Source organism: Arachis ipaensis, chromosome B2, assembly GCF_059453495.1.
Source record: "Arachis ipaensis isolate K30076 ecotype BB chromosome B2, ASM5945349v1, whole genome shotgun sequence".
NCBI lineage: Eukaryota > Viridiplantae > Streptophyta > Magnoliopsida > Fabales > Fabaceae > Arachis > Arachis ipaensis.
The window spans coordinates 111,677,462-111,703,834 of NC_142437.1; the positions used below are offsets into that span (position 1 = coordinate 111,677,462).

The 26,373-nt window shown below is 31.4% G+C and overlaps 3 protein-coding genes, 1 long non-coding RNA gene and 1 pseudogene across 6 annotated transcripts; 2 read left to right on the forward strand and 3 right to left on the reverse strand.

The window, feature by feature from the left end:
* Positions 1-727: 727 nt before the first annotated feature.
* On the reverse strand, positions 728-4,192 carry LOC107627716 (uncharacterized). Its single transcript, XM_016330536.3, has 10 exons — positions 4,039-4,192; positions 3,448-3,629; positions 2,695-3,309; positions 2,534-2,611; positions 2,097-2,421; positions 1,807-2,006; positions 1,487-1,563; positions 1,286-1,387; positions 956-1,142; positions 728-860 (listed from the first exon to the last, which is right to left on the reverse strand). Exons 1-10 carry the CDS (start codon positions 4,190-4,192, stop codon positions 771-773), a joined length of 2,010 nt encoding a protein of 669 aa, XP_016186022.3. The 3' UTR covers positions 728-770.
* A 1,508-nt stretch (positions 4,193-5,700) lies between these two features.
* Positions 5,701-8,770, reverse strand: LOC107625810 (GTP-binding protein At2g22870). 3 transcript variants are annotated; one of them, XM_088503789.1, is made up of 5 exons: positions 8,514-8,770; positions 7,348-7,915; positions 7,191-7,260; positions 6,494-6,656; positions 5,701-6,386 (listed from the first exon to the last, which is right to left on the reverse strand). In XM_088503789.1, exons 2-5 carry the CDS (start codon positions 7,808-7,810, stop codon positions 6,177-6,179), a joined length of 906 nt encoding a protein of 301 aa, XP_088359915.1. In that variant the 5' UTR covers positions 7,811-7,915; positions 8,514-8,770; the 3' UTR covers positions 5,701-6,176. The 3 variants fall into 3 exon arrangements, with proteins under 3 accessions (XP_088359915.1, XP_016184020.1, XP_088359916.1); XM_016328534.3 differs by having other exon boundaries at positions 7,348-7,870; positions 8,514-8,755; XM_088503790.1 differs by having other exon boundaries at positions 7,348-7,921; positions 8,514-8,755.
* A 1,448-nt stretch (positions 8,771-10,218) lies between these two features.
* Positions 10,219-10,860, forward strand: LOC107628489 (dirigent protein 22 pseudogene; annotated as a pseudogene).
* Positions 10,861-16,072: 5,212 nt separating this feature from the next.
* On the reverse strand, positions 16,073-16,806 carry LOC148575228 (uncharacterized). Its single transcript, XR_015905178.1, has 3 exons — positions 16,751-16,806; positions 16,176-16,210; positions 16,073-16,094 (listed from the first exon to the last, which is right to left on the reverse strand). It is a non-coding gene; the product is annotated as an uncharacterized LOC148575228 (long non-coding RNA).
* A 3,850-nt stretch (positions 16,807-20,656) lies between these two features.
* On the forward strand, positions 20,657-21,244 carry LOC107628490 (dirigent protein 22). The gene has a single exon (XM_016331141.3). It carries the CDS (start codon positions 20,657-20,659, stop codon positions 21,242-21,244), a length of 588 nt encoding a protein of 195 aa, XP_016186627.1.
* The last annotated feature ends 5,129 nt before the right edge of the window (positions 21,245-26,373 follow it).

Genomic DNA, 26,373 nt, shown 5'->3' on the forward strand with positions numbered 1-26,373 from the left:
TCTGTCAAACTATTCATTCCAAAATTTAAACTAATAAAAAAAATATAACATTAATAGTTATATCTCTAACACTCTTTAATTAAACAAAGTCTAAATAATCATAAAAGTCTATAAACCATTAGGCTGCCATAATTGGCTTAAGATACATTATTTAAATTAAAGTGGAGCATAATTTTATTAACTGGTATAGTTAGATTACAAATTATTCATGTCCTTTGAATTGTTGTAAGTTCTAGAATTTTCAACAATTATTTAATAATATTATTTATTTTTCTAGAGTATTACAAGAATTCATCTAGTTTTAACTATTTAATCCTCAAACTAACTTAATTATAAAATATATAGTTATTTGATAGACTTTATACTTTGTTTAATATAGTAGCGCTTATTACTTAGAGAATTAGCTCAGTAAGATGCTAATATGGGCTTAATTAATTAGGCTATGCATAGCTATCACCAAAAAGCATAATTCACCCGTGTTGACTTAGAAAACTGCAAGATACAAATAACATTAACTAAGTCAAGACATAGTTGATTGAGTAACCAAATTTACATTAGTATTTTGTTGCATTGCAAAAATCCAATTTTCAATGCTTGAATATTTCATGTATTATAGAAGAAATAATAACTAAATGCTTATACATTTTTTTATAGGTGACAATCTAAGTTAAGAATAAATAAATATTCATTTTTTGATAAAAATGCTTATGAAGAACTTTTACATGACATCATTAGAAAGTTACCTCTTGTATAACCTTTTGTTGTGCTGCCTAAAGGGCAATAGCCGAACAAAAACACCTTTTTCCAACCATTTTTGTGCAATTTTCTTGCCATCCTTTATCCTCCTTATAATTCTCAACCTGCCCATGATTATACATAGACACATTCAATTAGCACAGCATAGAACAGGTACCAATGGATTACAATTAAGAGTAGTGTTAGTAAACAAATTTACCCTTTCTACGATGTTCTCTCCAACCTTGACTCCCCCAATTACATGTATAGTTTCTTTAACAACAGCAGCAGCAAAATATCCCCTAGGTTGATTCATTTGTTCCCCGGTTATCCATGCTTCGCGACGAGGATCAAACACTTCAACGCTCGACACCATTGTGCTTCCATCAAAGCCACCAAGTGCATGCCTACAAGGTGAATGGATAAGTAGTTCATAAATCATAACAGAGCAAAATCAGTCACATAGGTTGTTACTAGGAAAGATTCTAGTGCAAGTCTTAAACAGATCAGCAAAATCAAAATTGAAGGTAATAAAAAAAGTTGAACTCACAATTTCCCATTCAACACAACCATGGAGTGGCAGCCCCGCCTTGTATTCATGTCTGGTATTTTGGTCCATGAATGTTCCCTAGGATCAAATCTTTCAGCAGACCTAAAATTATTGAGAAGGGTCACTCTACTAATACATTAAGAAAATATAATATCTATTATTGATATGATAAAAGAAGCAGAAATGAACCCAAAATCTTACTTCAAATAATCAACTCCATTATATCCACCAGTAACATATAATGCACCATTGAGTTCTGCAGCAGCAACTGCAAATCTCTGGAAATACAACAGATTACAAATGGCCATTTAATTGGGTGATACATAATACATATTAATTCATGGATATGGAGTATAAGATGACATAATGATATGGATAATGATAAACTATAATCCCTGAAAAGATGCCTAAACTGTCATATCTTATGCTAATACAAGCCTTGAGATACCTATCATTTGGTTTTCCCAAAATAATCTTTCACATCCGGATCTTATATGCACCAATAAGCCAATGAACTTTACCTTATTCAGCATTGAACGTGTCGAAATCCACCGTCCAACTTCCAAATCAAGCATCTCAACGTCTGAAAAACAGCTATCTCCATCGCCACCACCAATTGAAAATATCTTGTCACTCAAGGCAGCTCCAGCCAAGCATCCTTTCTTCTGATTCAAAGAAGGGCGCGAAGTCCACTCGTTGTGGAATGGACTGTATGATTCAACTACATATGCATAGAATATAAAAATGATTAGAAAAACTATTCATCCCCGTATAAAATCACAATTTAGAAAACTAGGAAAAGTTCTCGCACCTGTGTCATACCAGACATTACCATCTCCACCACCGAAAACATAAATTTCACCATTTAACTTTACTACCGAAGAATATGAGCGAACTATGCTCATAGGCTTAAGAGACTTGACCACATTCTGGGAAGGCCAATACAAATCCATAGCTGATAACCATGATTCTCCATCGAAACCTCCTATTAGAAACAATGACTCTCTATTGTCTAAGTGCATCTCCTCAGATGATTCAATGGCTATCTTCTCAACAGGTGCTAGAGGAAGATTACATGCAGATTCTAGCATTATACAACGATCTTTTAAATGCTGAATTTCCAATGTCGCCTCAATCTGAAAAGATACATAAATAAATAGTATGAAAATAGAACTGAGTGCAATTACATAGACTAAGAGTACTTCGAGATATTGATTATATGGCAGTATCTATAATATGAAAGAATACCAGCTTCCGTTCAAGGTAACTACTCTTCTGAGTTTGTATTTTCTTGAAAGTTGCCAGCTCTTCAAACTCTTGCTTCATCTACAAGGGTACTAAAGTTAGTTACATGCAAACAAAAGTAATTTATACCAGTTAAGATATTTCCTTTCATCAATCTAAACCACCTGCTCTATCGACTGTTGATACTCAAATGGAGGGCTTAAACTCTCTTCATTCTTCTCTACTTCAGGTGGAACCTCTTGATCACTCTTTTTGACAGAGAACTGATTATTATTCTCATCCTCATTGACATTTGAGTTGTTATTGGGAGCTGCATTTGGATTGTCCGGCAAAGAGAGGTCTTGAATTTTGCGGCCAAGAGACAATGCCTTTAGCTTCATGTGTACAAGGTCTTTTTCATCCTCTTTTACCTCATTCACAGCTATGTGAGTATCCAATTGATCATCTCCATCTAAGGAAGAAGTTATCTCGATGGAGTTTGTTCCACTCGAATCAGTAAAATGCTCTGCCTCTGATTCAGGCATTTCGAATGATTCACCTTTCTTTGGAGGAGTTTCATGTGATGGAAGAGGTTGAGGTACTGCCCTCCACTTCATACTCTGCGGCGAAGGAGTAGCAGGTGCCAATGCTGAAAACACTAGTAGAGAGTTCAGCTTGTTTGCTTGTATATGGTCTAGCTCAAACCAGAAATGGTTGCGACTGAAGTAGTTTTCTTTGATTATTTGTCCAAATCTATCTTCAGACAATGGCTGGCACTGAAGTCGGACGCGAACTTTCACCTTAACATTATCAAACAAGAAAGTACTTAATCTAAAGGCCTTTTTGACAAATCATGATCACTATCATCTTTAGTCATATAAGCATTATCCTAATCCATATTAACAAGTTTTTAGCAGTTAATTAGATAGCAAGTCTACCTGTGCAGGATATTGTGTTATCTCTGAACAATCCACAGACCAAGCATGGTGATCAATATACATTTGTCCTTTGCTAGCTGCCTCAAAAATACCATGAATCTTCCTATCACTATAGTTGAACAAAAACAGTGGCAACCCAGGTTCAATGTTCTTCACATAGAAATAATGCAGAGCTGGTAAGCCTGTTGCAACAAATAAAAATTCCGATAAGCAGAAGATAACATAAGCAACTCACATTTAAATTCAGGGGAAGTCACTGTAATTCTTTGAGATTTGTCAATATCCATGGTAAAAACAATTTTATGATATTGATCATACTAGTTTCAAGCTCTAATAGAATTTAAGTTAAAGGTACTAGTGCTGGATGAAGACTTGTATGAACACAACAACATGATGTCAATTTTCAAATGTAGAATAGTATTGCTCACACTAATCGCTATAGAATTGTTTTGTACACTCATTGTTTACACACATACCAAGTCGACACATGACTTAGTATACAAGAGTGAGTATAAATATCACATCTCAATTGCTATTAGTATCTATTACAAAGAATATAATAAAAATCAAACGGTTGCAAAAAAGACTAACCAAAGAGTTGTTTAGATAAGCATTCTTTCAATGTACTGTTCTTGCAACCAAATATGACACCACCAAGTTGATTCTTCCTTAGATTTCGACAGAATGGAAAACTGATCTCTGAATATGGTGGACCAACAGGTTGTGTTTTCCTACCTGCACCCATCCTGGTATAGGAGGAGAAAAGATTTTTTTTCACTAACAATAATCAATGGCATAATCAAGTGCACAAAAGATATGTATCATTCAAATGAGCAAAAGTTCAAACACCTTCAGTGCATTATGTAAGTGTAAGTTATCAATTATCAATTATAAAGTTTTTTTTTTTTTTTTTTTTTTGAATAAAAGAGAGAACCTTCACAAATATCACTATTCACTCGACCAAAAGATTGAAACATAAGACTAATAAATCACATTAATCATCTTACAGAACTATATTGACATTGCAGCTAAGATTTTGTTTAAGTAATCAAGAAAGTCACATTATCAGTATCATTATCATTCATTCCTATCACTGTATTTGCAAATTATGAAAGTCATATTAAATAAAAAATGTTATGAATTTTATAAGTTTCTATATGATCAGTAAGAAAGAGAATTAAACTAACATAATGAGAGAGATACTTGTGTAGTAGAGACAAAGATTTTTGTAAATATCACGAAGCAACAAATATGAGGAACGGTTTATATAGGAAATGGTGAAATGTAAAAATAAATAAAGCACCCCTGGTGAATATTTTTTGTGTGAGTGGTGTTATGGTAAATTTACCTATCTTTAGAAATATACTTTTAATGGTAGTAAGTTTGGCTAGTTTGATTTAGATTACTTAAAGAAAATATTTTTTTTTATTTTTAAAGTATTTTATGTTTTAAAACTCAATTTACAAAATATAAAATAAAACTCAATTACGAAAGGGAAGGCTATGGAGAACCTTCTTTTCACATGCATCACATTTTATTTATGATTACTATAAGAAATATTCAAAAACATGCATTTTGATAGGAAAAAAAGAAAATAGAAAACATATTGACTTTTTAATGTTAATGATAACTTTTATAAAAATCAAAATAAAAAATATATGGACGGATCATATATTGTTTATGCCCAGCATGGATTTGGCATTATTTTTGTGAATAGCATTGATATCTTATGTTACCACTTACCAACACAAAGTATTGGTAAAATAATTCGTTGATTGTGCTCACCACACGTAGTTTTTGTTTTATTTTGCAATTTGCACTTACCACAAAAAAAAAATCTGAAATTCAATGGTCTCATTAATCTATCTCAAATTAGATTAGTCTAATCTAAAGTGTTCTTGGAACTAATTTTGTTTAAGAATGATTATCGAGCCACCTAAGTCAATTAGATGCTTATCGTTTGACAATTTTTTTTTTCAAGTTTTACATGCATTTGAATCATATAAATAGGATTTATTTTGACACACTATTCACGTAAAACAATGTTGGGTAAAATACTATTTTAGCCTTTAACATTTGACTTAAGTTCTAATTTCGTTCCTAATACTTAAAATGTTCTATTTTTATCATAAAAGTTTTATTTTATTCTATTTTAGTCCTCTAGTCAAAATTAAAAGCTTTTTCTTAAAATACCCTTTTGATACTTCTGTTCAATACGATATTTACGTTTTTCATTATTGATGCTGACCAAGGTTTTAGTTTATGATTGCAGTGGCAGTTGCTATTGCTGCTGTTGAGTTCCAATAGCTTTGTTTATCTCTGACTCAAAAAATACATCAAAACATCTACATTCTTTCGCTATTGCAAAAGTTGCAGAGTGTAACATAAAAGCCAAAGAAATGGCATTTCCCTGCAATTTTCTAGTCCTATAAACATTTAGCAGGAGTGTAGGACTATAATTAACGAATCATCGTATAAAGATCCAGTACCATGCAACAACTCAAGCTGGATCCCATGTAATATATGGTCAACATAAGGCTGCAGCTCAAGGAGAACAAAGATCCTGAAGAAAGATCCAGCTGAAATACCATGGGTAATATAATTGAACCCCATAGCTTTTCCACGCAATTCATCTATGAAGTTGCAACTTTTCCTGTGATTTCAACTTGCTCATGCATGTTCTTATAGAGCGTTACGTGTATTTGGATTTGACTATTTGAGAATTCCTTCTACTGATCCCAGTAGTTTCTCAGCTGTGACATGTGCAAGAGAAGCTCATCCCTGCCCATTCCAGATACACTGCTAGTCATTATCCAAGGGGGATGTATCTTGTAGTTTTGCCTGATTATTTCTTGAAAATCCCTTATGTTCTCATCAGGCCTTTTTCCCTTTGCCACCTTCATTTTATCACATTTTGTGAAAACAAAAGTGATTGGTATCTGAAATCCATGGAGCTTTAACCATTAATGATATTTGGACTTAGGTTTCAGAATCTCAACATATAACAGCATTAATTTCGGGGCTCAATATGAAAAAAGCATCATACATTATTGCGTCCAAGCCAATTCGCACAATCCAGGTCAATCTTTTGAGGTGGAACACTTGCATCAATGAGAAGCAAGACAGCCACCAGGGTATCTCTATTCAAAAAGTACTCCTTGGTGAACGAGCACCAGTCCATTTTAGCAGCTTCGGGTGCTTTAGCAAAGCTGCATAAAACTCAAACACATGAGGAAAACTTTTCCATCAAACTAACTAATAGCAATATCACCAATCAACAATGCTCAATCCCCTTCAACCCTAAAGGGAACCTCAAAGGGGAAAAAAGGACATGGATGGAAGAACCTAATTGAAGAAAACATGGCAAGCCCGTTGACCAACATAACTACCGAAAATATTTAGAGAAACTTTAATTATTATTAACCATGTCAGGCAAGGAGGATACCTAGCTTAGCTCCACAAATGATGCCTTTATGGAGTAAATAAGGAAAATGAATCAGCTTTGCAAAATTTACACTAATAACATGTAGTTAATAATGTTGCCCTGTTGAATTCGTTCATTTGCCCCTCAGTGAAAACGAATAACAGAAACAACTATAATTAGCAAGTACACCTTAGAAATGGTACTATATTATATAAATACCTTTGATTTCATAATAATTGAAATTGCAGACACATACACAATAAAGGAGCATAAAGAGAAACTAGAACACATTGAGTAATGCTGTGAGTGAGTGACTGACCCATAACCAGGCAAATCCACAAGGTACCAGCTTTTGTTGACCAAGAAGTGATTGATAAGCTGAGTCTTCCCTATAAGTGCAACAAACCAAATTAAATCTACACATCACATATAAGAAGAAGAAGAAGACGACTTGTGAACAAAGGCATTAATAAGACCTGGTTTCTTAGAGGTGAGGGCAATTTCTTTCTTGTGAACAAGGGCATTAATAAGAGAAGACTTGCCAACATTGGAGCGACCTAATATGGCGAATTCAGGTCGGTCATCTTTGGGGCAGTCCTTGGCCCTGCCACTGCTCTTTACGAACTCCACACCCTTAATGCGAGCATCGCCTGCATAGGGTCCGATTATAATGTTGGATCCTGGAAGCACCATTGACTCGTTGACTTCATGGGGCTCCACTCCCGGTGGAACGAACAGCACCATTCGGAGAAGTGCAGGTGGAGGTGAAGGGGGGATGGCAGCTGCAGAGGAGGAGGTTGTTGAATAGGAAAGAGGGCGCCACAAAGAGAGGAGTGAATGGGTGCTGGTTTTGCCGGGAATGGTGACAGAGAAAGATGATGATGATGAATGAAATGGAATTTGGAGAGTGAGAGTGAAGAATTGAGTTCTTAGCGTCATTGTTATCCTTCTTCAGTCTCCTTGATGCAACTGGATTATGATCTATCGGTGCCTCGAGACCTGGAGGGTTTTCATTTGCCATGAAGCCATGTGTCAATCACAAGGCTGTGACTTGTGAGAACAGATTCGGCAGTGAAATCAAACCGGTTTAATTAAATATCTAAATTCAGTGATTCAATAAGAATAAAATTAAAAAAATCACATGCTCACATAATAATTTGTCTATTTCATCCCTAAAACTGGATTATTTTCACATTCAAATTCAACACATCAAAATAAAAAATCTCTAATTAATGATAAAAAAAAAAAGCAAACAGAGCCTATTCTAATTAATGATAAACCACGCACTACATCAGTACATGTTCATGGGAGTTTCTTGGACTGCGAGGGAGGAATGACATGAACACAGCATGGCAGAAAGGGAGATATGGTGAAAATTGAAAATACAATAATAGCTAACATGATTAACAAACAGAACAACCAACAAGTCAAACATCCAAAAGTAATCAGAAAGGCATGTATTAATTATTAACAAACAACAACAGCCGAGAAGTAACAACATCACAAAATCAAAATCAAATTCTGAAATTCATGAAGCAAATTAGAATTTTAAGATATAAAAAAAAATTACATTATCAGAAACTTATTATTAATTAGGATAAAATCAAATTCATGAAGCAAATGAGAGAGCAGTGAGTCTTACCAGGGACGAAGGAGAAGCGGCCGGAGAGGCGAGACATGACGACGAAGAGGCGAGCGCTGGCGGCAACGAAGGGGAGTAGCGATGCAGGAAGAGAAATGGAGAATGGCGGCGGCGCAGGAGTTGAACGGACTCAACGGAGTAGCGACGGCGGCGACGCTGGCGGACTTGGATAGCAGAGAAGGAGAAGGGGAAGGTAGCAACAGATTTCTTAATTGCAAAACGGCTGAGCCGGTCAAACCGTTGGTACTTGATAGTTCAATCGATTTATTAAATATTTTTGTTTATATATATTTTGCAGGTTATTTTTATTATAATTTTTTATGAGAAACTCCTTGTGAGTTGTGGCGGTAATTTAATATTTTTTGTTATTATTTGATTAGTAAAAAATATGTGTGCAAAATTTTAAAAAATATAAGTATAAATTATTTTGTGCGTGTAAAATATTAAAATATCTATAAATATAGGTATAAATTATTGATAATTAAATATTGACAAAAAAATATAATATTTATTAATTATGTAGTATTATTTATTTTTTATTAATTAGACATTAATGTATATATTATAAATTTTTGAAAAGTTTATAGAGTCAATTACAATATAAGTCAATTAAGTCAATTCTTTTTTAGAATAAATTAAATTTATATCTATGAGAGATACAGACGTTGACAAACGTAGTAATTGAAAATGGCTTTCGTGTGTCAAGATTACCCTAACGGACCAATTACGTAACTAATATTGGGTACTCTTGGCACACGGAGACCATCTTCCGTAATAAATAATAACAATTATCGTTTTATTCTTATATGAGTACATTTGTCAGCTTCTGTATCTTTTATGGATATAAATAGTAATTTATTCTTATTTTTTATTTCTAATTTTAAAATTCAAAAAATTAGAATAGTGAGAGGTTAATTATTTTTTTTATAATAGACCTATTTTTAACTAGTTGACTTAAGTTCACTTTCACTCTTAATTAGTTTCTTAACGAAACTCTAAATTTTTTTTTTTGTGTAATAATATTTTTCATTGAGTGTTTATTTATATTAATTTGACGACAAAGTATCTTGTATTCAAAATTTAAAATTAATAGTTTTATACAAACAAATAAAATAAATAAATAATACGTAATAAAATTTGAATATGTCAAGCAAAAATTATTTAATTATTCATGAATTTTATTATTAAATAAATATTTTTCTCAATATTCAATTTCCCAAAATCCTATTCGAAATTGTGAATTTATTGCCTTAATAGTAGATTTATTCAAACCAATTTAATTAGAGACAAAAAGTAGGATAAAGTTGTATTACTATGTATGTATTTAATTTTGGAAAAGTATAAGGTACCAATATGTTAATTTATTACCAATAATAATTAATTATTATATTTTAAATATATGTATAAGAAGATACATTCAGGACATACATATATAAAGACATTTCTATTAGACTCAACCATAAAAAAATATTTTTATTAGACAAATCCAAAAAGATATTTCTATTAAATATCAACGTCAACAAGAATTTTGGTGTTGATAACATAGCGAAATTGTTTAATTTTTGATAGAAATTGAGATGTAGCTGTTTTGGCACAAGTTGATAGTTGTGAACAATGAACATTCCTCCTTCCACTTGACGCGCAAGTAGTATATAAATAATAGAAGAACAAAGTAGAAATATAACTCAAAAATAAAATTCAAGAACACATAAGAAACCATGATCGCCCAAAAGAACCTCATCACCCTCTTCTTATTCCTTATCATCTTCACTTCTTCAGCCACCCTTTTTGGCAACTCCATAGAACCCAAATCACTTAACCTACACAAAGAACAAATCTTATCCCACTTCAGATTCTATTGGCAAGAGAAATTTTCAGAACCAAACGCAACATCAATGGAAATAGTTTCACCAGTTCCAAAATACAACACCACCTCAAAATTTGGTTCAATTAGAGCCATAGACATAGCTTTGACCATAGGACCGAATGTGAGCTCCAAGGTTGTTGGAAGAGCTCAGGGTGTCTATGTCTCGGCATCGGAAACCGAGATCGATCTTCTGATGATTGAGAATATTGTGTTCTACGAGGGAAGGTACAATGGAAGCTCCATAACCACCATGGGAAGGAATCCGATCTTCAGTAAGGTAGTTAGGGAGTTGGATGTTGTTGGTGGCAGCGGGCATTTTAGGTTTGCTAAAGGGTATGCTGAATTGAGGACTATATCTTCGGATCCTAAGACTCTTGATACTGCGGTTCAATACGATGTTTATGTTTATCATTATTGATGCTAACCAAGGATTAGATTTTGGTTGCACTTATGGCAGTTGGTATTGCTATTGGTGCCGTTGTGTTGCAATGCAAAAGGTTAAGAAAAAAAAAAAAAAAAAAGAAATGTTAGAAGATTATCAAAATTTATTGTTTTTGGTCATTAATTTAGTTATTAACATTTAAAAGTAGAGTAAACAACGGAAGATGCGAATAACATAATAACAACCTGTATTTCAGACCCACTAAAATAAAAAACATCCCATCCCATTTATACTCCTACAACTCTAGCCTTTCACCTTCTACGACTCCACCTTTCTCTCTTTTTAACGTAGTCGCTTCACTCCCTTTTCTTGGTCGCGCCGTCACCAACGCACTTCATTGTTGCTGCCACTGTCTGAAGAAGCAATGCGTTCGCAGTCGTTGCACCTTCTTCTCCCATACGTCGCTTCGTTCCTGTGCTCCTTGCAACCAACGCTGCCACTGCACCTTCTTCTTCCTCGTGTTGCATTGCTCCTGCTCTTGATGCTGCTGCTGCACCTTCTTCTCCCATGCATCGTGTCGCCCCTGTTCTCTCTGCAAGCGATGCTGCCGCTGCGCGCCTTCTTCTCCCCTCTATCGCGCCTCGATTGTGCTCCCTGCAATCATCACCGCTGCGTGTTCTGAACGAAGAAGCTAGTCCTCTTCTCCCCTGCGTTTGGTCATGCTTGTGCTCCCCAGAAACAACACCGGCAATCGTCTCGAACCCTCCCTGCGTCGTGCCATTTGAACAATCAACGCAGCTTCTCGTCTGTCCGACCTGTAGTGATAATGGATGTTTCTTTTTATGTTTTTTCATGTTTCTTTAATCATGGATTGGATGTTTCTTTGTTTTTAGATGGATGTTACTTTGTTTTTAGATGGATATTTCTTTGAGTAGAGTGACTCGAGGGCGGAGACGCAGTGTGATAGAGAATGGCGACACGAGGGAGGAAGAGGCGACATTGGGCGTGGTGCGGTAGAGGATGGCGACACGATGGAGGCACGACGAACGGCACTGAAAGAGATTAGGGTTTGTAGGATGAGTGGGAGTGAAAATAGAATTAGGTTAAGTTCTGGTATTATGATTATTAAAAATCTTATTTTTAAAATTAATTAAACATTCTTTTTTTAAGCTGTTCTTTAGTATAAGTATTGTTTTCCTATGATTTTTTTTAAAGTATATGATAAAGTATGGAGTTGATTATTAGACTAAAGAAATTAAATTGATGACTAAATGATGACTAAAAATAATAAATTTTAATAACTCATTAGTATTTTTAATAAAAAAATATTATGTGTTCAAAAAAAATATGAGATATCTTGTTATTATGTATTATTTATGTGTAAACTATGATTTAGTTTATTTTTAAAATATATTTTATATTAATAATTAATTTAGTAGTTAATTTTTATGTATATTTGATATGATTGTAAAAGAAAATTCCATATGTGAAAGTTTTAACTGTTGTTATGATATCAATGTATGTAGACATTAATAAGATTGTAATATTTTATTTAAATAAATACAAAATATATATATATATATATATATATAGTTGTATTATTATATCATAAAAAATAAATAATTTTTAAATTTTTTTAAATGATCTAAACATATAAATTTAATTAAATAACTATTAACCTACATTAAAATTAAATTTTATAAAAAAATTTCCTATTTTTAAATTTGTACAATAAAAGCGGAAAGTAATTATAAAACCGCCTCAGAATGCATGTTAGATCCCATTGTATACTCATGATTGGTCATGGATTAAAGACTTAAGAGGGGAAAAGATTGTTGTAATATTTAATTTGTTTGTTCATGATTTAATATATCGTGTATCGCATTATTGCAATAAAAATACTATGAAGCAATAATTGCACACTGTCGTAATTTTAGTTATTATTTTATTTTAAAGTTTACTACACTACTACACCAATGTTTTTAGTTTGGTCTTTGATGGTTGTATGATCGGAAAAGCTCTACATACAAGTGATTAGGGCTTGTAAGCATTATAAGTCAATTAACCCCTAACCCCCCAATACACGCTGCAAGTGCTACGTCCCTTACACGCGCTATATATCTTCTTCTTTCCAAATTTGCTCGTTCTTCTTCTCGCGCGTCTTCCCCTGCTTTTTCGATCGTTCTTTTCTCCTCCTTCCTCACTGGTTTGTTCTTCGTCATTGACATTAGTTCCTCTCTCTGTAACTCCAGCTTCGTTTTCTTTTCGATTTTCTTGTTTCTGAAATCAAAGTTTGAACTCGTTTTGAAGATAATGGATGATTCAACCTCAGGATGTGAGGAATTACATTACGAGAGAAGTGCGAGAAGCGTGGGTGTGCTTAAAGACTTATTTGATAGGAATTGGAATGATTTTTTGCTAAATTTTGGTCTTGTGGACAACAAGTGGCTTTCAGGTAATGTTTGTTTAAAATCTGCAGTAGAGGTGTAAATTTAATTTTTTTTCGGGTGTATTTATTGTCTGTGTTTGGGTGTATTCTGCAGATCTCTATGAAGACCGTCATATATGGATTCCAATCTATCTCGATCACCACTTCTGGGCAGGGATGAGAAGCACACAAAGGAGCGAGAGCGATTTACATATGATTACTCTGAATTTTGTTGCAGTTATTTGTATAGCATTGTGCAGCTGAATAATTTGTGAACATTGACTGTGAAACTACCGCGTGAACATAAATCTGTAGATTGAATCTAATGTATTAGTTTTGATTAATTATCTGCAATTTATAGCAGATGCTCGGGTGTAGATCAGACTTTTTTGGGTGTATTTTTGGGAGAAGTGCGGGTGTATTTACAGTTTATGGCTTTTTTTTGTTATTTTAGTTGAGTTGTTGTCGTTCAGGTGTATTAGATAAGACATGATTGGGTGTATTTTTTGTTTTTGACATGGTGTATTCTGCAGCCTCTCTCTGTTGATGACCAGTTTGTTAAATTTTATTGAAAAGGATGTGAGGAATTACATTACGAAAGAAGTGCGAGAAGCGTGGGTGTGCTTAAAGACTTATTTGATAGGAATTGGAATGATTTTCTGCTGAATTTTGGTCTTGTGGACAACAAGTGACTTTCAAGTAATGTTTGTTTAAAATCTGCAGTAGAGGTGTAAATTTAATTTTTTTTTCGGGTGTATTTATAGTCTGTGTTTGGGTGTATTCTGCAGATCTCTATGAAGACCGTCATATATGGATTCCAATCTATCTCGATCACCACTTCTGGGCAGGGATGAGAAGCACACAAAGGAGCGAGAGCGATTTACATATGATTACTCTGAATTTTGTTGCAATTATTTGTATAGCATTGTGTAACTGAATACTTTGTGAACATTGACTGTGAAACTAACGCGTGAACATAAATCTGTGGATTGAATCTAATGTATTAGTTTTGATTAATTATCTGCAATTTATAGCAGACGTTCGGGTGTAGATCAGACTTTTTTGGGTGTATTTTTGGGGAAAGTGTGGGTGTATTTACAGTTTATGGCTTTTTTTGTTATTTTAGTTGAGTTGTTGTCGTTCGGGTGTATTAGATCAGACATGATTGGGTGTATTTTTTGTTTTTGACATGGTGTATTCTGCAGCCTCTCTCTGTTGATGACCAGTTTGTTAAATTTTATTGAAAAGGATGTGAGGAATTACATTACGAGAGAAGTGCGAGAAGCGTGGGTGTGCTTAAAGACTTATTTGATAGGAATTGGAATGATTTTCTGCTGAATTTTTGTCTTGTGGACAACAAGTGGCTTTCAGGTAATGTTTGTTTAAAATCTGCAGTAGAGGTGTAAATTTAATTTTTTTTTTCGGGTGTATTTATAGTCTGTGTTTGGGTGTATTCTGCAGATCTCTATGAAGACCGTCATATATGAATTCCAATCTATCTCGATCACCACTTCTGGGCAGGGATGAGAAGCACACAAAGGAGCGAGAGCGATTTACATATGATTACTCTGAATTTTGTTGCAATTATTTGTATAGCATTGTGTAACTGAATACTTTGTGAACATTGACTGTGAAACTAACGCGTGAACATAAATCTGTGGATTGAATCTAATGTATTAGTTTTGATTAATTATCTGCAATTTATAGCAGACGTTCGGGTGTAGATCAGACTTTTTTGGGTGTATTTTTGGGGGAAGTGTGGGTGTATTTACAGTTTATGGTTTTTTTTGTTATTTTAGTTGAGTTGTTGTCGTTCGGGTGTATTAGATCAGACATGATTGGGTGTATTTTTTGTTTTTGACATGGTGTATTCTGCAGCTTCTCTCTGTTGATGACCAGTTTGTTAAATTTTATTGAAAAGGATGTGAGGAATTACATTACGAGAGAAGTGCGAGAAGCGTGGGTGTGCTTAAAGACTTATTTGATAGGAATTGAAATGATTTTCTGTTGAATTTTGGTCTTGTGGACAACAAAGTGGCTTTCAGGTAATGTTTGTTTAAAATCTGCAGCAGAGGTGTAAATTTAATTTTTTTCGGGTGTATTTATAGTCTGTGTTTGGGTGTATTTTGCAGATCTCTATGAAGACCGTTATATGTGGATTCCAATCTATCTGGATCACCACTTCTGGATAGGGATGAGAAGCACACAAAGGAGCGAGAGCATGCATTCTTTTGGGTGTAAAAGCAGTGTTCTTTTGGGTGTATTTCTGAATTTTCTTGTATTTTACATTTTACATATATATACATATATATACTTCAGAATCTTGTTTTTATGTTATAAAATACTGTTTGTTTTTTTTTTACAACGGTTTAAGGGTTTTAGATATTAGGGTTTAGGGTTTTAGGGTTTACGGTTTAGGTTTTAGGGTTTATAGGTTAGGGGTTAAGGTTTAGGTTTTAAGTGTTTAGGGTTCAGGGTTTTAGGGATAAAGCATCAGGGGGATAGATTTTTGGGTGTATATTCAACTTTCTTTGGGTGTAAAAAATGGCAGGTTATGGGTGTATATTTGGTTTGATGTTTTCCTTCATATTATAGTACCTGTAATTCATACATTTTGAATACAGCAGAGAGTTTAATTATTGAAAGAAATTTTACAATAAACTGGATTATAATTGGAAAATTTTTACAGCATGTGTTCAATTTGTTACAGGACTATATAACATTTATATTAATCAGTGTCAATATTCTTAGAATCTATCTGACAATTTGGTGATGCACCCTTAGCGGCGAGATGTGCATCAGGCCACCAAATCCCAAATCCCTAACAATTGTTTTCTTCTCCTCGCTCATGTTTTTGAATTTCTCACTTAACAAATGTGTTGCACACTTAAGGTCTTTGATTTGCTGTAAACAAAGCAAAATTATAGTAAGATATATTTCTATTATATAAAACTGATTTCATCTAAAACATATATTTGTTCTTACATTTTTTTCAGCTTGGTTTCTGCCTGCCATTTTTTCTGAAATGAAAAATACACCCATAGATATCAGTAAGATACACCCATAGATATGAGTCAGATACACCCATAGATATCAATCAGATATCACTCAAACATGGATTAATATACAAGGTCAAGCAACATTACAAGGTCAAGCAATATACACCCATGGACAAGCAAATATTAGAACAATTGCAACTGTTGACTATATTACAGTATATCAGTTCAAAAATATACACCCAACAAATTATGCTATATACACCCAACAAAATACTCAATATACACCCACCAAATCACGCAATATACTCCCAAAAATCAGTTACCAGAAGAACTAGAACAACAAGAACAGTAACACCTAGAACAACTAAGAAGAACAGAATAACCTAGAAGCAAGAATAACAATAAAACCTAGAACAAGTAGAACATTAAAAACTGTAAAATGAGACATAGAACAAGAAGAACAGTAAAACCTAGAAGAACGTAGAAGAATAGTAAAACCTAGTTCTTCGTTTTCAAAATGTGGAAAATATACAATATGAGTAAAATAGTAACGTAACGTACCTTGAGTATTATAACTTCGTTTTTTCTGGAGATTGTTGATCGAGAGTTCTATGTTGTGTTGATGGAGAGTTCTAATCTTCGCGATGAGTCCTATCTCTGCAGTTTAGAATGTTGCTCGAAAACGGACGGTTTGTGTTTTCTTCGAAGGGCTTGGAGAAGTGGAAGAGTGCGCCATTAAGGAGCGCTATTTTGCGAAGAGCAACCGTTGAGTGGGGTGCGTGTAGTTTACGTTCCATTCAAAGAGAGATGAATGCGCGTGTAAATGAAGTGTGGGCTGGAAACTTATAAAACTTGTAGGGTCTCTTTGCTTGTATGTGTAGCAGGCCCCTTGTATGATTAAGACTTACTAATATCAATTGATGATTCTCTCATCTATGAAAAAATATTTCCTTCCGCAAGACTAGTTAATTTTTTTTTTCTTAACATTATTCTACCTGTTTTATTGTTAATCGAAAAGGAAATGGTAAAAGAGTTTGAATTCAGGTTCTACAGAAGAAGAAAAAAAAATTACGACAAGAAAGGTAGAATGAGTCTTTTTGTTTTAATAATATACGGTGGACAGACAAAGACTTAAATAAAAAAAAATTAAAAAAAAAAAAAACAAGAGAAGAAAAGAAAAAGACAATACATTGTCTTTAAAATACTAGTCGATGAAAATAACCATATATTATATATAGAGAGAAAGTTTAGGAGCTAGCACTTTTATTAAAATTTGACCAATATTTAACTAGTAAAAGAAAAATGAATAATCCCACATTATTGGATGAAATCTCACACTATTAAAACTATTAAAAATACTAATGATATCTAATTAATGGCTACAAATCATAAAATTTGTTGGTCTCCTAACACTCCTTTATATATATATATATATATATATATATATATATATATATATATATATGTTTGTGTGATTATTTCGGTAAGATTATTAATTTATACATATTAGTACGATATAAAAAATGGATAAATAAAAATTTGCTACGTGGATTATATTTATCTACATTAGTATTTATTTTTCATTTTCTAAAAAAAATGTTATATTACCATATATATAAAAATATCTCTATTATTTATTATAAAAAGATAAATATATCTTTTTAATTATTTTTTTAAATGATTAAATAATATTTTTTATTTCTATCACATAAATACCCTTTTTCAATAACAATGAAAATAAAATTCAAATCATCCAATTATTTAAAAAAAAAAAAAGAAAAATCAATTAACCTTAAAAATAATTTCAATTTTAAAAAAATCTGTTATATCTATGTTTGTTCTTGTTTTTTATCTTAACCCACCCAAAAAAATCAATTCTCTCAGTCATCTTCTCTCTTTCCTTGTTCACTGGTTACTTTTCTAACCTATTTCCGTTGCGTGTTCCCCTGCTTCGCGCCATCCTGTTATCACCCGTGCCTCGCCTTGTCCCGCCTTCACCGCTCAGTCCCGTGCCGTTGGGCTGTCGCCGTCCTGCCTCACGTCGTCTATGGTATATTAGTTTTTTGTTATTAATTCGTGAGGTATATTGACTTCTTTGTAAATACAAAATCTGATTTTTCAGTTTGTAAAAATCAATAGATATGGAAGTGATGGGAAATAAACCTTTCACATTGATGAAGTTCTAACAAATTTTGTATCGAATTGATTCTGTTCTAATAAAAATGATATATTTTCTATGTTTAGGTCTGCAATGTTCAAACTTAAAGAAAGATGACACTCTTTGTATTGAGAATATTTTAACAAAAATATTATTAGATTCATCCAATAAAAAAGAGAATAAAATCACAACAGTTGATTCACTGGCTTCAAGCACTTGGAAAAAGGTGCATTTTGATCAATTGTTCATCTATCTCCGAATCGCTTATGTGATTGGAATGAAGTAAGGTTAATGCCTAACAAACTTGCAGCAAAAATTTTACCTTTGCTTTGAACTTATTTGGCATAGCTAATTATTTTATGATATATTATATTATAAGATAATAACATTATTTTTAATTATCATTATAATTATAATTGTATACCTATAATATTACTGCCTCTAGTTTGCTTTCCTATATTCAGCCCAAGAGTGCCACTTGAATTTTCTTTTGTTCATATAGATGACACTCCAATGTATAAATATTTATAATTATGTTATTTATACACTAAAATCAGTTATTAAAAACAATCATAAATATAAAATATATGTTGAAATACAAATATATATTAAAAACAAATTAAATCACACATATATTTATACACAAATACATTAGAACTGATTTTATTGTTAAAAATAGTATTTTTAAAACATTTATATCTTACTAGAATGTCTTATGTGAGATTAAGGCTAAATTACAATTAATAATTATAATAATACAAGTACAACAATTCACAATAACAACATATACTGCTGAAAGCAAATATTAAAAAAAAAAAAAAACCTTTTGGTTCACCATATGGTTTAGTCTGGGCATGTGTGATAGGAAGAAAAACAAAACCGTTGGCATAGAGAAAGACAAATAAATAAAACACAAACAAAAAACAAAAATAAAAAACACTACTTTAATACTTTGTGAGGTAATCATCTATTTGAAATTGAATGGTTTCAACTCTAAAAACAAAATATAGTATACTACTTTGTCAAAACTTGAAATTTAATTAACTTGATGAATGTGATGTTTTACCATACATTAAGTTTATCATTCTTTATTAGTTAATTTATTTTAGTTAAACTTATCATTATTATTTTAAGGCTAAAAGAATTGATGAATATGGTTTCCAAATCAGTAAAATTCTACAAAATGGTCCAATGATTCATATACGTGCTTTCATATGCTCCATCTCCTTCGTGTTATTCCCCTATGAAATGTGAAGAGTGATTTTGTGGAGCAAATCACCAATACCAATTTTTTCATACACATACCACGGTTGAACAAATAAAAAATCAGGAGAACTGTAACACCCCAAAAAAATCATGACTATTTATAAAAACGAAAAAAAAAATCCCTTTTTTAATGTCTTTTCTTCATTTCCATCCCCAAAACGTCATTTTTACAAGCTTTTCTCATTTTTCAAACCTATCAACATGAGATAAAGACTAAAACTTTTATCGTTAACATCGAATCTAGTCACATGCAATAATAGATAATGGAGTCCAAATATGCCAATTAATCGAAACATAAACTAGATAGCTATAGGAGTCGGAGACAAGACTATGCGATGCTCCGATGACGAAGCTGCTGGGTTTCCTCCTCTATGCGTCTTTTCGTTTTTCTCGGTTGTGAGCTTATGGATCGAATGTAATGGTGAGAAAAGTCTTGATCTTTCACTCGGGTTAATTTTGTAGTGTTTTCGGATGTTAATTCACTGGACAAAAATTATATTTTAATTGATATAAATATAGATGAGAGATTTTAAGAATTTGATTTAGAGGAAACTGAAATTAATTTTGGGAATGAAATTAATTACTCCAGGCATGAAAAAGAAGGTTGAGTGATAAGTATATTATTGATAAGCAGGTGTACTCCACTCGCTTATCATGAGACTGGTATTTATTCTGTACTATATCTACATTATACACTATTTTTTTCTTACCTAGCACTACTCTGATAATGCTAGGAAGACAAAAAAAATGAACTTGTCTTATTTATGATTAATTAATTATCGCAACAATTAATAAATATTAAATAAGACAAATTATGACTATTTTTTACTAATTTTTTTTATTATCAAACATTTTCGTATAAATTTAAAACATACTCAAATATTAGGTCAAATTCTTCAACTCATCAACTCACTTGGTCTCCTAAATCCATTGCTTATAAATTCTTCCTCTTATTCCTCCTCCTATACTCTCCTCACCCCACCATTACTACTACTAGTATATCAATCAATAGAACTATACACTATAATAAAACAGAAAAAAAGATGACCACCCAAAAAACCCTCACTCTCTTTTTCTTTCTTCTCCTCTCTTTCAACACCTTCACTTCCTCAGTCACCATAGAAGCCGAACCCGCTTTCGGAAACCCTATCGACCGAAACTTACTCGGCCAAGACAAAGAACCAACACTATCCCACTTCAGATTCTATTGGCAAGACATAGTTGGAGGACCAAACGCAACTTCAATCCCAATAGTTCAACCAATTCCAAAGTTCAACACAAGTTCCAGCTTTGGCTTGGTTAGGGTAATAGACAATGCTTTAACCATAGGCCCAAACTTAACCTCCAAGGTTATTGGAAGAGCTCAGGGCTTCTATGTCTTGGTTTCGGAAACAGAGCTTGATCTTTTAATGGTGGAAAGCTTTGTATTCTATGAAGGGAGATACAATGGAAGCACCATTGATATTGTTGGAAGGAACGTTGCTTTGAATAAAGTGAGGGAGATTCCTGTTGTTGGTGGAAGTGGGGTTTTTAGGTTTGCAAAAGGGTATGCTGAATTGAGGACTTTGAAATTTGATGCGGCTTCTGGGGATACTCTTGTTCAGTACGATGTTTTTGTTTATCATCATTGATGATGATTCATGCATCTTTTTCTCGTGTTCTTGCTTTGTGTTTTTTATTATTATGGTTGATTGGAAATAGAAGTTGCTATTGTGAGCCAGTTCTTTTAGGGTCAATAATCAAGAATATCAAAAAAATAAAAGTTTTTTGCATTTTAATTGTTTAATTTTGCAATTTCACACATCCTTTATTATCATCATTTTATTTGTATCTAGCTAATCTGTAAACGCAATTTCCAACAAATCTGTAAACATATAGTCATTTACATTTTTGACACTAATGTGTGAAGCTCTCTATAAACATTTAATTTGGCATATATTTTATGGGTAATGTTAGATAGAAAAAAAAAAAACAGCCAAAATTTATTTTATTTAGTATTAATTAATTATCGCAACAATTAATGAATGCTAAATAAGGCAAGTTATGGCTGTTTTTGGTTAATTTTCTTTGATTACCAAATATTTTCATTTTCTTATTAGTTTTCCCTCTTTTGATAAGTTCATGTGTGAACGGGAAATTAAATATGATTTGAACATTTTTTTATAAACAATTATGGACCGAGGGAGTCTATGTATTTTTATTTGATGTATGTATTTTCTCCATTTATTCATTCTTATTATAAAAATATTTTAGAAGGGTACACTATCAAAATTGTGACCCATTTTTTAAAATATTGATAAAAATATATCTTACCTTTATTAATGACAAAAATATCTTTAAAATATACTAAAATACAATAAAAATATCCAACATTTTTAAAAAGTGATATATATATATATATATATATATATATATATATATTGAATTTTGATTCAATTTTTTAATTTAAAAAAATAAAATTTTTTATTCTTAAAATTTTGATGATTTGTTGCTAAATAGTTTTTCTTACAACTTTTTTTTGTCATTGGTCAAGGATATTTTTAAAAAATTAAAAAAATTCTAAAGATTGAATTTTTAAAATAGTTATTCAAATATTGCTACCAAATTTTAATTAAATGCATAAACAATTTGTTAAATTTCAAATTTTTTTGCAATTTCATAAAAAAGATTGATTTTGATTATTTTTTTTATAATATCTTGAGAATATTTTATTATTATTTAAAATAAAAGTATTTTTATCAAGTTTATTAAAAAGAAAATTGTCCAAGCGATTTAATGATTGGTTTGATAGAGAACTTAAAGGTGCCTTGAAAATTATACAGTAATATTAAGGAAATAATAATTTAAAGTTATATTATTTAATTTAATATTTATAATTTTATATATTAAATATTTAAAATAATATATTTATTATATTTAATATTATGTTTTTATTTTAAAAATAATTAATAAATATAAAATAAAATAATTTTAAACTGATTTAGATAGATTTTTATTTTTTTTAAATATTTTTGGAATTATATGCTCTTAGGATTATTCGATTCCCTGTGAATTGTGATAGTCAGATGGTTACGCTTTTATTCTTTTTCTTTTTAAATGGCGTTTGTCCTCTTTAATTTAACGTAACCAACTTTGTACCCATGTGTTTATTGTTAGTCTGTGTTATGTGTTATTATTATTGTTATTATGGCGTAGTGTTTTTTTTTATATTAAAGATGGAGAGACTCAAATTTGCGAATTTTTAGGTAAGTATAGAGATATTTGAATTATAACTCATTGAAATGACGTAATGTTTGTTGTTAGTACGTTAATCTTAACTTATTATAATAGTATTCAATTTTAATTTTATGCACACACAGGTTGGCAAAGCTAAAGGAGAATAAGAACAAATTTTTGTCCTATCCTAACTCATCCTATTTTACAATAATTTATACAGAATTTATCTCATTTTATTTGTAAAGTAGTAAAAAAAATACGCTTATCTATTTTTGTTAGTATCTATCTTGTTTCTATTTATCTCTATTAATTAGTAAAATCTAACCATCAAAATTAAATTTTAAAATTTATATAACTATAATTATAACATAACATAAATTAAAATAAAGTTTAAAAATGATACAACACCAAAGTTAAGCTAAATTTCATGCCAGCAAGAATTAAATTAAAATTAAATTAAATTTACATTCTCTCCTCTTTTAAAGCTCCCTTTAAAGCTAAGCTTGGATCTGATGGAACCTTATAGATAGTATTGGATCCAACACCAAAGAATCATGGATCTTTCAATTTATGATTGCGTGTTGGTGGATATGAAAATGAAGATGCAAAGAAAATTTTTTTTTCTCCTTTCAAAAAACTGAACAATGCTATTGACGTGATGAAAGAATTTGAAGAATCTATAAAGTAGCATGAACCCTTGGTTTAAGAAAAATTATTGTCGAAACTAATTCAAAGAACACCTATAAAGTTATCACCAACAGCAAAGGGATGAAAGAACATACATTCTGATGCTCTCATCAGAAGCATACATAGGCTCACACAATAGAATTGGTACATTTTTTTTAGACACATCTATAGAGAGCGAAATAGAGCAGCAGATTGGTTGTCCAAAGAAAGCATCAAGCAACAACCAGGTTTTCACTATGTAGATCTACCTCCCCCAGAACTTAGAATGATCATTGATGATGATTGTAGAGAGTCACCATAGCTCGTTTAGTATGTGATCAGTATTAGTATGTAATTTCTCTTGGCCTTTCTAGGCCCTATTGAATATCAAGAAAAAATGTTAGCTATGAAAAAGTCTAGGGAGTACCATATAAGCCAATTCAAGTCAATCTTTTTTTTATTTTTAATTTTAAAATTTTAAAAATTAGAATAGTTGATGTTTTTTTTTTTTTGGTATAATGAACTAGTTGACTCCACTTGACTACATTTAAGGGTAGCAAATGGGCTGACTCACCCCGTCCGTCTCGCTAAAAGCCCGTCCTATCCCGCTTAATTAGAGGGTCCTAGATTTTTACCCCGCATGCCTGCCAATTTTTGTTTTTGTTTTTATTTTTTTATATTTTTAAACTATTAAATATAAAAAAATAAATAATTTTATAAAAATTTTAATAAATTTATAATTTTTAAATTCACAAATACTAAAGTTTTTATAATTCTAAATATCTAATAAACATAATCAGTAACAGTTTTTTGAAGTAAAATCATAGAATTGAGGGCACGACGGGTAAGCCTGCCCGCCCCGCTGAAACTTGTCAAAGCTCATGGGTTAGGCGGTGCGAGTTAAGCGGACTTTTTTTTATCATGGTGGTTTCAAATTTCTATCCCAATTCGCTTTTTTAGTGAGTTATGCAGGCTGGCCTGACAGATTTCAGTTTGTTTGCCACCATAACTACTAACCATAGTTGTAAAAACCGAACCGGACTGGCCAGTTCGACCGAAAAACCAAATCTTAGTTTGGTTCAATTTATTCTTTGGACCGTTTAAGAAAAAAACCGCTATGAACCGATAAGAATCAGATCAAACCGGTCAAAACTAATGAGAACCGGTGCAAACCGGTCTGCTTGAAATTTTTTTTAAAATGTCTCCACCAGGTTTTGAACCAAGAATCTTAGAGTAAAAGCAACCTCCACTTGCCACTCAGTCATTGCGCTTCTAAATATTATACTTGACAAATACTAATTATATAGTATACATAAATATCTAATTTAATTTAATATTTGATTTTTTTATTTTTTAAATTAATTATATTTTAATTATATACCATTATTAATATAAATATAAATTTCACTAAAAATTTATTAATTTACTTGATCTATTTTATTACTAGTATTGTGATTAAGATTATTTGTTTTGATATTAGTGTTAAAATCTACTGATATTATAGTTAGATGATAAGCTTTGTGAATTAATTATTTTTTTTATTGTGTCAAATTAAGATACTATTGTAGTATTACTGATATATTTTATAGTTTTTTTATATTAGTTATTTTTAGAAGTTGAGACTTGATTCTTCATAAAATATTAGTGAAAATATGTATTTCAAATTTTAATTTTAAATTTTTAACTATTTTATATTTTATATTTACGTGAGATCGATTTTATCAGTTCAACCAATAATTTATCATTTGAACCAATAAGCCAATAAACCAGTAGCTTGACTGGTTCGATCACCAGTTCGATTCTAACAACTATCCTACTAACTACAATCTTTGTTGATCTCTAATAGAACTCAAATACTAATCTATTTCGTTTTATGACACATTGGGAGATGGTGGGTTAGTTTGCCAAAATATCTTTATTTAAAAAAGTAGTAAAATTAATTACAATTATTAAAATAAAAATAATAAATAAAAATCTAATCATAATTCAAACACAAATAAAAATAGTTAAATTATAATACATTTTTTTCACAATCTTCTTCTAAATTTTTAACGTCAATAAAATTATTATCATAATATTAGTTCTTAAGTTACTATAAAAAATAAAAAATATCAATTTTATGTTAATTTTTGAATAACAAATAATTTTAAAACAACATTACAATACAACACAAATAGAAACAGAATTTTGTAATAGAAAACAAAAAAAAAGTTAAAAAATAAATTAAATTATGTAGTTTGTAATATATATATATATAAGAGTATAAAATAAATAAATAAAGAAATAATAAAAAATAAAAAGCGAAAAATTTGTATTTAAAATCATCATTTTTAATTTTCGTGTATATATATATATATATATATATATATATATATATATATATATATATATATATATATATATATACTCTTTTATAAAAAAAATAAAAAAATGAAAAACACTGGTCCGACAGATTGACTTCTCTCGCCTTACTAAAATGGGCACGGATTCGGTACGCAGAAGTAGTTTGCGCACGGAAACGCCAAGGTACTCTTTGGCGCACCAGTCAACAAAAAGTATCGAAATCAAAATATCTGTTTTTATGGGATCTTTTTTTTAATTACACATAAAATAGAGGGATAACTTTTTTTATTTTTTTTAAATGAATACATTTCACTCAATTGTTAAAAGCTGCTAACTTCCTTTTCCAAGTTTTCTTCTTCTCCTTCCTTTGTCGTCGTAAGCGCCCGCTCCTTCCATTATCTCCATCACCAACAACAACTCAACCCTCTCCACTGCCTCTCCTACTTGCTCCTTCGCGCTACCAACTCCTTTTCTTTCCCACTCAGTCATGGTGGCTTTGGCACCGTCTTCCCCGGCACGCACAAAGTCACTGCCC